The following is a 13,023-nucleotide window of genomic DNA, read 5'->3' on the forward strand; positions in this document are numbered from 1 at the left end:
CATCTGACCCTGTTAATGTCTGAGTGTGTGTCGCCATCTGTGTTGCTGGCTTAGGGGAGAATCAACGCACCGAACAGTGATTAAAGTCAAGACAAAGAAAGAAAGAACAAAAGAAAGAAAAGAAGACAGAGCAGGTTAGATGAAGGCATACAGGTGACAGCGCAGGTAACAGGTGACGAGAAGTATTCACGTGTTTTGTCTTATGCTATTAATCTCAAAATATTTCAACCTGTTGGAGTCAATATAATATAAATGCTCTCTCCTGCTGAAGCACCTGTTAAAAACAAATATGTTTATTATTTTAAAAATACTAAATATATTTTGACCTACAAAGAAACGGATTTCTTTCCTGTGCAAAGCAGCAATTCACAAAGTAGGAAACAAATATACAATGTGCTGCTATTGGTTGTAATTCCAATATAAAGTGGAATTGTAAAGCGCTTTGAGGGTCTCAAAAAGCGCTATATGAATGCAATCCATTATTATTTAAACCAACTGTTAACTGTATATTTCTGTACATTTAAGTATTATTATTCATATTGCCGCATTCACTGACCTTGTTTATAGGTAATTTCATTGTTTGATCACATTAAAATGTACCTAATTTAATGTTTAAAAGCACTTGAAAAAGGCAAAATCCCATGTAAAATCAGGGCAACAAACTGTATTGTCATTACTGAAAATAACTGTATTTTCATGAGAAAGTTATTTTATGGTATTATTTTGGCGCCCCAGCTGCCAGAATGTTACTGTTTTTTTAGGATTTTTTTTTACGGTGTAGCATTGGCTTTTCTCTGACCAAAGTCAAGAACTGGATGTCCAAACTTAAAGTGAATGAATGTGAAACCAAAAGAATTATAATGAAACACTTTCCCCCAGCACCAGCATACACAGCAAAATCTCCAGTGTTAAATTAACACTAGAGAGTGTCTATATGGGTCCACACCTCTGAGTGTCAAATACAACACTGTTGAGTGTTAAATTAACACTTTTGACAGTGTTATATGTTTAAAAGTAACCTAGTCAGTTTTGAAGATTAACAATGGCTAACACTGGGCAGTGCTGATTTTCTAACACTGGAATAACATTTTGAGTTATTTTCCAGTGTTAGAAAATATTCATGTAGCTCCTTCCGCCAGGGTTACTTGCGTGGTAGCATTCCAACAACGCCCTGTTTTCGTCTCTTGCCCACCGATGCCTTCTTGTTCCAGTACACTGTAATCCCAAAAGTTATTTGCATTCAAATGGTTTAGCTATAATCACTGATGGTAATTAATTTTCTTTGTAAAACTAAAATCATATAACTGTGTCAGACAGAACTCATTGGTGGAAGCTTTTTGCACTTAACCTATATTGTTTTGCATGTGATGCACTAAAATGAATACATTTAACATGGTCCTTTCTATTTTAAGTGTATTCTAATAAATAGTTTAAGTTCAATTTTTTATAAGAGAATAAGTTTTAAACTCAACACTCAAATAATAAAAGTAAATTTGATGTTTACTGATCATGTTTAGTTGAAAGCACTTTCACTATTTTTAAGTTTTTGTTGCCCCTCCCATATTTTTCCAGGCACTGGAACCGAAGAGACGTCTGGACTTGTTTGTCAGGAAAAAATAAGACAAATCGTTTTTGGTGGTTTTGCCTGGGATTGGACATGTTTGTTTCAGTCTACAGTCGATAGGGAGTACTTTTCCTCAAACCTCCACGCAAACTGGTGAGTTAAATCTTTATATTTCAACTTTAAGCAAAAATAGTTGCATGTTACATTACGCAAATGTGCACGCTAATTCAATCTACAGTGAAAAGTATTTATTATAAATGTTTTAAGGCTGTAACCCTCACAGCCTTAACCCCTGCTCATGCGTAATGGTTCTAGCATCTTCCTCGTCCATCCAAACCGCGCGGTTCCATTGTGTGATGTGAGCACATCCAAACCGTGTTCAGGGTTAGCCCGGGTCCGGACTCCGGCCCCGGTCAGAGGAGGAGGACCAGAGCACGGCCGGGCACCTCCAGCCGTTCACACGGACAAATAAACCTGTCATTATTCTCCGCACAGCCGAGCTCTGACGCTCAGCCCCTCGCTGAGGCTCGAGGGGCTGAACACCGCTCCTCTGCACCTCGACGGCCTCTCGTAAAGTTTACTTTATTAACATGTGCGCCGCTGCAGCGCCATACAGAGCTGAGCAGCGTCTCGTCCTCGGCCCTCGCTGCTCCGTGCGGTACATCGTACTGAACTCTGCAAACGGGACTCGTGTTTCAGAAAAACTCGTGTTTTTTTCCTCTCTCTGGACTTACTCTCCACCAACAGGTTAACTCACAGTCCCCCCCCCCTCTGTAGAATGCTGCTGATGGTGACCTTGAAATCCCAATAGGAATCATCTTCAATGGTGAAAACGGAAGTCTAGAGCAAGAACTGAACCCCTCCCAGCTGGGAATCCTTCTAGAGGGCAATGTGGTAATGGATTCCATCTGCAGTCTTCCTTTGGCAATGTGTCTCCTGTTTGGACTGACTTATGCACTCCACTTGGAGTACCCAAAGTGCATGAAGAATACATTCCTGTTTATCCAGCAGATTATGCTGAATCTGGGACAAAACGATCCTCCTCCAAAACTCCAAAGGCTAAAAAATGAGCTTTCAATGTGTGCATAGATACATTGAATGTTCACTCTTCATTGAGCAGCTTTTTCTCAAGTTCAGGAAGTCATTATTGTGTTTGTAATTGTCTTTTTTTGTTTTTAGTGGATGGCAAAACCAGGGCTTAAAGGAGTAGTTCACTGATTTTACATACTGAGATATGTTCTTACCTTAGCTTTGAAGAGTTGATGCATACCTGTCTTGTCTTTGTGCGAGAGAAAGGCTCTCCCATATATTCCAACTACCTCCACTTTTTGCTCCTTTTAGAAGCTACCGAGCTCCTCCACGTTTTCCCTATTTATGTAAAATTACATGAAAAGTTACACTATCTAAGTTTAGTTTCACTAAATTTAACGGATAGATTTTTTAAGCCGATAAAAAGGGGCACTATATTACAAGCGCGCAGTAACCCTAGTGCACTCTGGAGCATAGACTGAGTTCCTGGGGGGATGAAGAAGTGCTCCTACAGTGTTATTACACCTTGTAAAATAGAGTCCCTTCTTATCGGCTTAGAAAATCCACACGTTAAATTTAGTTAAACTAAACTTGGAGAGTGTCACTTTTCATGTAATTTTACATAAATAGGGAAAACGTGGAGGAGCTCGGTAGCTTCTAAAAGGAGCAAAAAGTGGAGGTATTTGGAATATATGGGAGAGGCTTTGCTCCATTTGCATGACTGAGGGCACGCACAAAGACAAGACTGGTACACATCAACTCGTCAAAGCTAAGGTAAGAACATATCTTATTATGTAAAATCAGTGAACTATTCCTTTAATTTCAATGTCTCGCTGGGGCCATTCCTTATTTCATAGTTTTTATTTTTCCAAGTTAAAATATTTGTGAAAATAAGTTTTGCTGTTACAACTTGTTACCCTGAATGTCGCACCAAAGTTCTTTACTTGTGATACACAGTTTTATCTGTTTAAAAGGATTGTTTTAAAGAAAATGTTTTATTGGAAGCCCAATTGTTCAAACAAAAAACTTACTGTTCAAAAAAAACTAGGAAGTGGCTAGGAACAACTGAAATATTGTGTTTGTTTCTGAAAGAAATGTCTTCTTAGAAGCGCCATGTGTAAAAATTGGAATATTGTTCAAAGGAAAACAAAAGTCTTGTTTTGTTATAAATAAAGTTAAAAAAAAACAAAACACCTTAGTGGTCTTTGGTTTTGAGTGTGTTTGCCTTGACATATTAAGTTTTAGTAATAATAATACATTTAATTAAAAGACGCTTTTAATTAAACACTACGCAAAAAAGTGAGTTTTGTAATATTAGCACCACTTAAACAATTTAGTTTTTTCTATTAGTATTAAGTTAACTGTACTTAAACAAATTATTTTTGAAATATTGAATACTTAAACACTTTAGGTAGCGATGACTCAATATAGTAAATTGTGACAATTTTACTTTTAAGTTTACTTGACTAAATCAGTTAATTTTTTGTTTTGGGTTGATTACTCAAATCATTTGAAGAGAATCGGTTTCCTCAAACGATTTAAGTGTATTGAACTTATCCGGGTTTACAGTGTAGCCCACTTCTCGTCAGGGTGCCCTGGTTCCTCAATACCTGACGCGGACCTTGTTGATCCGGGCGACGTCCGAGCCGGCATGCCTTCATATTTGTCTGTCTCGCTCAGCTGCTATATATATATATATATATATATATATATAATATATATATATATATATATATATATATATATATATGTACACACACACGTGTGTGTGTGTGTGTGTGTGCTGATGTTCATGTTATAATAGGCTATATATATTTTTGAAATCAGGGTTCTTTTTAAAAATATTTTCTTGCTGTCATTTCACAATAAAGCCTGGCGATGCTGACTTGCTTCACTGCAAGGCTTTTAATATAAAACAGATGAAGAAAGCCTGAAGTTCGTGTTGACAACAAAAAGCAGCTGTGGTGAGTTAAGTTTAAATGATAACAGAAGACACGCAGCCCATTTCCAATTAAAGCCTGGTTGTCTGTGCAGTAAATAAAGCTATGTGCTCCTCTGTGACTTGGAGACTAAAAATGCAATCTAAAAATAAAAAAAGATGATTATTTGCTGCTGGCAGCACATTTGTTCCACTCACATCACATGACTTCAGCTGAAGACTGCAGGCTGCAGACTGTGACCAGTAGCCTGCATCAGCTGTTTACACGAGCGCACATATCCGAGCTCCTGTAACAATTATCTCGCAACGAGCTTAGCTTCTCTAAAACATCTAGGTTTCAAATAAACAGATACTACACAGTCCAGGATCACAACCAGGATAATTCAGAGTGGTTATAGCCATACACATAAACAAACGCACACATCCACACATGCACACAGCTGCTGGTCCATTTAGATGCAAAATGATTCTATTGTGCTGACTCAGGTGTTCTGCAGAGTGGCTGAGCTGTTCACATCTCCCTATTACTGTGCATGTGTGTGTGTCTGTGGGTGTGTCAGATGGTAGCTTATGTCGCTCCACATGACTAACTGGATTTCAACACCAACACAAACAACAACACAACAAATAATGGCTTTGCCAAAATGGGCCAGCTCCTGCTGTTCTCTCAGCTGTGACTGTGATGTGATTACTGACAAAACCAAATGTAAGAACAGGCCACATCCACCGGGGACAGGGCCAAAGGATCGTTGCTCGAGCAGACCGCCCTGAAAGGGCCAGCCCTCTGTATGGTAAATAAAGTCTAATAAATGTGTATCCAGCATCAGTTAGGGTGGAGCAACTAAAAAATGAAAGGTGGAAAACTTGGGATGATCCAGTGGTTTGAGCGGTTGACCAGTAGGCTGCTGATTTGGGTCAGGTGGTCTTTGATATAGATTTTGTTTTGTGTTTTCAATGTTTTCACACCTGCTGCATTTAGTCTATTTAAATTGAACTCTGGTTCTTTCTGAACTGAGTATTTTCACTCCTATTTCAGCCTATTTATAGAAGAAATGACTGGGTTTGAATCAGAGTGAACACAGAAACTGTTCCAATGGTCATCAAACCACATCTGTATTGATATACACCAAGATGTCATGCAGCCCTAAAAGGATTTGTGTCTCCTCCCAAGAATGAATCAGGAGTCTTTCACTTGTCTAAACCTCTATAATACGAACAGTGGAGAAAGTTTACAAGACTGACTTGAACTGAAACATGAGCTCCTCAGGAAAAGCCCATTTTCCCATAGACTTCCATAGGACCATTGGAACCTCTCCAATGGCTTCACTTTTCAGAGCTAGAAAGTATGTTCATATTTTATACTGTCTTTATGTAGGGGTGGGCAATTAATTTTCCCAATGGGATACATGAGAACCTGGAACTGTTGTTAAGCTTATGAAGAGACAAGAGACAATTAATATCAAGTAGAATCGAGTTCAGTTTATTGTTGCGCCTCTCCAAAACAGTTCCAGTTTCTCATGTGGCCTCCTGAGAAAATTAATTGTCCATCGCTGGTCGGTAGCTATAACCAATCTCCTCTGGGAAGCAAGATGAAAATAATTATTGGCTAGAGTTAATATCCAATAAACAAAATGTAATGTCTTTAGACTGCTCATTCAAGGCTGCCCTTCTATAAACTAACACAAGAATATTACAGATACAATTTAACATTACAATGTGCATCTAATTAAACTGTTAATACACATTAGCACTCTCACTCTCAACACCCTACAGCCATTCAGAAAAAAAACAAAATCAACAAATTTAACAGCAAACACAGCAAACACATGTTAATTACCTACTGTTACATTAAATGTGTAGGCAAAGAAAGAAATAGGAGGAGCATCACTGTATGCATTACCAACACAAAAGCAGCTAAAAGAGTTACAGCAAGCCCTGATTTAATAGCTGCACACGCTCTACCTGTATCCAGCTTCTTTATACATCCTAACAGAACAGATACATCTTTGTAGGGTACCTCTGATCACACTGAGAGGGTCTGTATTAATGTATTTGGGATGGACTGAACCCAGAGCTTAAAGGGACCTAGCTCACACATTTAAAAAAAACCTGATATACATGGATGAACATGACTGATGTCGTGCAGGGTGTTTAAGTCATCTTGTTCTTTTTAGCAAAGTTAGCATAATTCATAGAGCTAAAATAAATCCATCAATAGGAAATATTTAACGTGGAAAAAATGTACCCATAAAGCAGACTGCAGAGAAACTGTTGGGCTTCAGAATATGAATTTCAGAATATTTGTCATTGCAAAATTACTGTAAGTCAACAAAAAGATTATTAATGCTTATTTACATATAAATATATATATTAATATTACTTTAACCAGGACTTCTGGTCAGGACTTTAGACCATTCCTCTGTAAACCCTAATAATGTTATAATTTATAATTATTGCTTCCCTCACATATAATTACAACTTAAATAACTCTAATCAGCGACATCTGCCAGTTAATTAGATAGACTACCACCACATGGGGGCAGAAATATGAACAAAAGTTTGAAACTGAAGAGGTAATGATAGAAATGAGGATGGCAGGTGATGACAGCTGGATGTTTAGGTTGTAACCAGCAGAGGGATATGACATGTGTAAGCTGTGTGTATGTGTGTGTGTGTGTGTGTGTGTGTGTGTGTGTGTTCCTACCTGGCTCTCGGAGCAGCAGCTGAGCCATCGCCTGAGAGCTGCCGGCAGAGTTCTCCGCGATGCACTGATAAAATCCTTCATCTGATTTCACCAAGCCCAAAATCTGCAGGTTACTGCCGTCCTAAGACACAAGAAAGGCAACAACATGTCAGAAAATTAAGAGTCTGGCTAAGAGCTTTGTACAAGTGAAAAATATGTCAGTTACACCAAATCAAAAAGTGTGCATGAACAAAAATGTCTGCAGCAGAATATGTTGGATGACCCAGATTATTGGATTATTCAATTACAAGAGTCCATATTCTAGCTCTCTCTCTCTCTAACGCTCTCTCTAATTCTCAAATTCACTGATTTCACAGCTCCCTGCGGTTCTGTTATAACTGCATAATTTTTCACATTAAAAACATATACGGGAAAAAATGGTGTGTCTGTGCTGCTTTATTTATTTGTGTTTTTTTTAAAGATTCTGTTTATGTTTATTAAAATGCTTCTTTACTGGAAAATGTAATCACATGCATGTAGGCAAGGTGAAGACAAACTCAGCATCGGAATAAAGTGACTTTGAGTGTGGTGTGGTTGTTAGTGCCAGGTGGGCTGGTCTGAGTATTTTAGAAACTGCTGATCTGCTGGGATTCTTTCACACGCCCGTCTCTAGAGTTTATGGCATGGTCTGAAAAAGAGAAAATATCCAGCGAGCTGCAGATCTCTGGGCAAAAATGCCTTGCTGACTGAAGTCAGAGCACCGCAGCAAAACCCATCATCTGAAGGTTGCTTCCAGCAGGACAACACACCATGTCAGAATGCTCAAATTATTTCAAACTGGTTTCTTGATCATGACAGTGAGTTCTGTACTCAAACGATCTCCACAGTCACCAGATCTCAATCCAATACAGGACCTTTGGGAAGTGGTGGCATGAGAGACTTGCTTCATGGATGTGCAGTTGACAAATCTGCAGGAACTAGGTGATGCTGTCATGCTAATATGGACCAAAACCTCTGTTTCTAGCACCTTGGTAAATCTAAGAGACCAAAAATTTAAGCTTTTCTTAAGGCAAAAAACAGTACTAACAATATGTACCTAGTAAACTTGGAATACATGTGTATTACAGTTACAGTCTGTTTGCCCTTTTTTCAGATGGGTATTTTACACACAGTAACTACTGTAGGCTGGAAGCTATTGAATTAATACTGGTGAAAAGATAAAAGAGTTATAACGTGTAGTAACAGGTGACGCGTGTAAGGCTATGGTCTAAAATGTGAAACACAGGCTACTTTTTAATACTTTTATTTGCTACAGAACTCCATATGTGGTATTTCATAGCTGAGGTGGGCTTAGTTTACCTCTGTAGGTGTGTCCACATTTTTAGTAGTATTTATTTATTGTCATTGTCAAGAACAATGAAATTGCGTTTGGGGCTTCCATACAACCCAAAAAAAGAAGAAAATAATAAATACCCCTTAAAACCCAAGTGTACATATTTGTTGTATTGAAGTAACCCCAGACTGTGTGAAATAATACACAGTACCACCAAAAGTGCAAAAGTGTAGGAGCTCCGGGCCGCTGCGTCTGTGCGCGCCGCCATCTTGTACCTTGTACCGCCATTTTTCACAAGGACTGTATGTGTATACTTTTCTGAGTGACTCACCACTATCTGGAAGTAGTCACTCGGGATGACTTCCTCCCCGTTCTTCATCCAGCGGACGGTCGGCGGCGGGTTTCCTGTCACAGCACACTCCAGCTCGATGTCGGTTGACTCATAGGCGTACGTGTTGGTCGGGTAGTTGAGGAACTGAGGAGGCACTGCAGAAACATAGAGTGAAAACAGCACATATAAACACCTCTTCCTGCATGCTGGAGCATCTCTGCATCAATGCTACTGCTGCTCAGTCCGAGTGTTCACACACACCTTTACTTAGTTGCCTTTTGGGATTATGTTTCACATTAACAAGTTTCTATAACAGCCTCAGTTAATTACTGACTAATTAACAGAAATATAGCCTGAGCCATCAGCTTATTAGTAAAGCCCTAAATGTGTTTGATCTCATTAGCCTCAGTGGATCATCACACATTCATCTGCTCACAGACAGCTGCTGCTTAACTTAACATTTTCAGGTGTTAGTTGGAGGATGGCTGCAATTCTTGAGGCTTAACTAAGTGAACACAGCAGCAGATTAATGTGGTAAATTCTTAGTTTCAAATCAAACAACAGAAAACATAGCAACTAGTTAACATAGTGAAGGAGTCAGAAACAAACATTACGGTGTTTCAGTACTTCCAACAAACAGACGCGAGCATTACTACATGAATCAATACTGCGTTGAGAAAATCAATTAGAACTTTTCCTGCATTAATGTGACATTAGCATGACCCTGGGGTGAGGTTAGCTGGCATTCTTTCCTGTTTTTTTGTGGTTTTCCTTCTCTAAAACAAAGACCAAAAGCTATTATAACAAGAAATATGGCTATAGGAATCAGACAGAGTACCCGAAGCAAGCAAAAACACAGTAAACAGTCTATAGAGGCGCTAAACTCATATACTGAGAGACTGGGAGTCACTGCCAATCGTTTAACACCACAACTTAACCCTTTTAATCGTATCAGTGGTCTGGATTCTGTGGGAGAGGTTCAAGCCATTAAGATGCAAAGTGTCTGAAGCAGCTGACAGACCGAGCAGCGTTCAGGTATGAGGTCATAGCGAACTGTCTTCAGCTCACTCGATTGTAAACAGGTTTGAAGGCAGGCGAAGCGGCTGCCATGTTCCAGCTCTGTTGTCGTCTTTGAACACGCGTCAGTAGCTCATGACTGAGAACGGAGATGTGAGACAGAAGCCATTTTGAGCCTCAGCAGAGAGGAGGAAGCCTGAAGGGCCTTGTGTAGCACCGAGCGCCACGCTGACGCTGTCAGTGCTGCGAGACTACAAACACTGCGTGTCAGCAAACACACACACGGGAATGTCCTGTAACTGTCACCAGACTCACAGATATACATGATGCCACAGTATGTAAGAGCTGTTAAATGTAAAAACACAAAGAATATGGTGAAGAGCCAAGAGAGACAAAAAGACAGAAGCATGCCTTGGAAACCAGGAGACAAAAAGTAATCATTCTAACTGGCATGCCATCAAAAACATTTTTTTTTTTCAAACAGTAATTTTTGCTTTGCTCCTACGCTTAGACTTGTGGTTAGAAATATAGTTTTGCTGAATTAAACCTAAAAGGTTATGAGGTAAGCAGCTGGCTGGTGCATCCTATGTTGGCACACATTTTATTTTAAAGTAAACATGTTTATTTCTGCTTTAAGTTTGGACATTTTAACATAGAGTCTATGGATATTGACTCACTTTTGGAAGCGGCCTCAAGTGGCCATTAGTGGAACTGCAACTTGAATAGAAAAAAGAATTTAAAAAATTGTGAGAAGAAGAGTTGGAAATCAAGAAAATAAAATAAAAGGTGAGAATGAATAGAGGGAAGTAAAAAAAGACTAAAGGTTGAATGAACAAAGCAAGAGAAAAGAAAAGGAAGAAAGTTAGCAGAGGTAGAGCTCTGTATGTGCCTCCGATAGACACATCATTATCTGGAGGTGTAACTTTATCACTGCAGTAATGCTCTAATTAAGAGGTAACGATTTCCTTTAAAGTGTGAGCGGCTGCCTCTTCACCACACCGACAAACTACACACTCAGGTACATACGACACAGATCACAACACGGCTTCCAAGAATTAGTCTAAGTAACTAAACACAGGAGACACAGGAGAACACGTCTAAAGCAATCAGCTTCCTCTTCAGTTCAGTGCTGAGGTCACAGTTCAAGTGGGTTTAGCAGCTCCAGAGAAACTTTGTATTACAGGGAGTGATAGAACACACAACTTTTTATTTGCAAATACAAAGTTAATTGAGTTTTTAAGACCACAATATCCTGCTTACTCCATCTTAAGAATAACAAGTTTGCTCTGGTTTTGTCAGCTGTGCCTGTCAGAGCTTGTGTCTAATTATCCAGTACTATTGTTTAACCTGGGTCTGAATGAATTTCAGAGGTATGAATTGTTTCAGCTGCACTAGTTAAGTCATAACATGTCACTTCATGAGAATGTTTAGCCAATTAGAGAGAATTCTTCATTAGACAGTCTTGATTATCATTTTGTCTGACAAAGTGAAAAAATAACAGTTAATGTAAGATCCAGAGTTATTCGTTTATTATCAGTTTTCTAATATTTTGTTTGGTTTTTTGCATTTATGTTCTTTAAAAAAATCTGTTTAGTTTCAGTTGGTTTGTTGAGTTGTTTTATTGCTCAAAATCATTTAGTTTGTGATATTGTTGAGAAGTTCAATATCAAAATACAACAGTACAAATACATTTTAACACAGAGACAGTTTCGGGCAGGCAATGGCGGACATGCGGTATTTCGCACTGACATCTACTCCAATGTTACAAACAGCTGATCGGATCGGCAAAGCGTGTTTCTGGAATATTATGTTTTTGTTGCTGCAAGTGCTTTTTATGCAGTTTTTGCAAAGCTATATGTGGAAGGAAACTGTGACCTAGGACAAGCTGATGGCATAAGATGTAAGTACAACTCCTCCGGTTTCATATGCAAAAAAAATGATTGCGCTAGCTTACGTGGTTGCAGTGCTACCGGGATTTAAAAATAGTTGCACAAAACGGAGCGTGCCCGCTCCGACCGGCTTTAAAGGGTTAATGACAGCATTGGTTAGATCTCAGCAATCATCATTGCGGGATATTTATGCCTGTGTAGTGTTATGTGCTTGGGTACCATAATATTCACCTGCAAACAGTTAATATTTGGACATGTAAAACAAACAAACAAACAAAACACTCCATACTGTATATTTTTTTTAAGTTCACATTCCCCAGTGTAGATCAGAAAACAATTCAAATATTCAGCAACATAGAAAGTGAAATGTGTAAACAGTATTTTATGGCTAATGCCTTACCCGGTGTTGTGATTTGACCTTCAGAATAAGTCGATCTTCACTTTCCCCTCTACCCCCAACTAGTTATGGCAGATGGCTGCCCCCTCCCCTGTCCATAAATGGCTCCTCATAACGAGTATAAAAGATAGGTGTAGCCAACACAACATCGCTGGTTGGTTGGTGAAGTCTTATTTTGAGGCTTTTAGCTGAACATGGTGATTGACAAGTCATTAGCCAATGAACATACCCTGGATAATCTTTCTTTCTGAATTTAATAATGACCATAATTTACAAAATGGCCTTCATGTTTAATTCATTTTGACCTGAAACTAGTGGTTGAGCCCTCAATAATCAGAAGTCTTTACTGAGGTCACAGAGAGAGCAAACTGAAGGCTGTTTTCCAGAAGCTACATCTATTCCTTACAATGTCTATGACTCCGTCAGAAATCTATTCTTATTAAATTATTCCTACCCACCACATCTGAATTTTTGCTTATGGTGAATGTCAGGTCGTTGGGTTTTCAGTAAAATAATGTAGGGTCTTTTCCTTACGATATAAGACATTTGTTTAGAGATATATCTTGTTTAATACTCTTCCAACCAACTCATGTCCTGTGTCTGCAATTTACCTGCTATGACATTTTATACTTTAGTTATATTTACTAAGCAACATATATATAAAAGTTTCAGTCAAAACTAAAATATTTGTAAAAAATATTAATATAACTAAAAACTAAAACATACAGAAGTGCTCACAAATCCAGAGTCCATAAAGGCTAAAAATACAAGACCAGCATTGTTATAGTCTATTAGGTAAAATGCAGTTTGTGTCTCTGTCTTGTATTGTGTTGTGTTGTTA

General features: G+C 38.6%; 1 protein-coding gene across 1 annotated transcript in view; it reads right to left on the bottom strand.

Moving 5' to 3' along the window:
- dcc (DCC netrin 1 receptor) overlaps positions 1 to 13,023 on the bottom strand; it is a 246,414-nt gene that overhangs the window by 181,691 nt on the left and 51,700 nt on the right. The window contains exons 6-7 of the mRNA XM_026172224.1: positions 8,880 to 9,034; positions 7,237 to 7,357 (exon numbers count right to left, since the gene is read on the bottom strand). Coding sequence (XP_026028009.1) covers positions 7,237 to 7,357; positions 8,880 to 9,034 — 276 coding nt within the window. The remainder of the gene's footprint in view (positions 1 to 7,236; positions 7,358 to 8,879; positions 9,035 to 13,023) is intronic.

Source organism: Astatotilapia calliptera, chromosome 7 (genome assembly GCF_900246225.1).
Source record: "Astatotilapia calliptera chromosome 7, fAstCal1.2, whole genome shotgun sequence".
Classification (NCBI taxonomy): Eukaryota; Metazoa; Chordata; class Actinopteri; order Cichliformes; family Cichlidae; genus Astatotilapia; species Astatotilapia calliptera.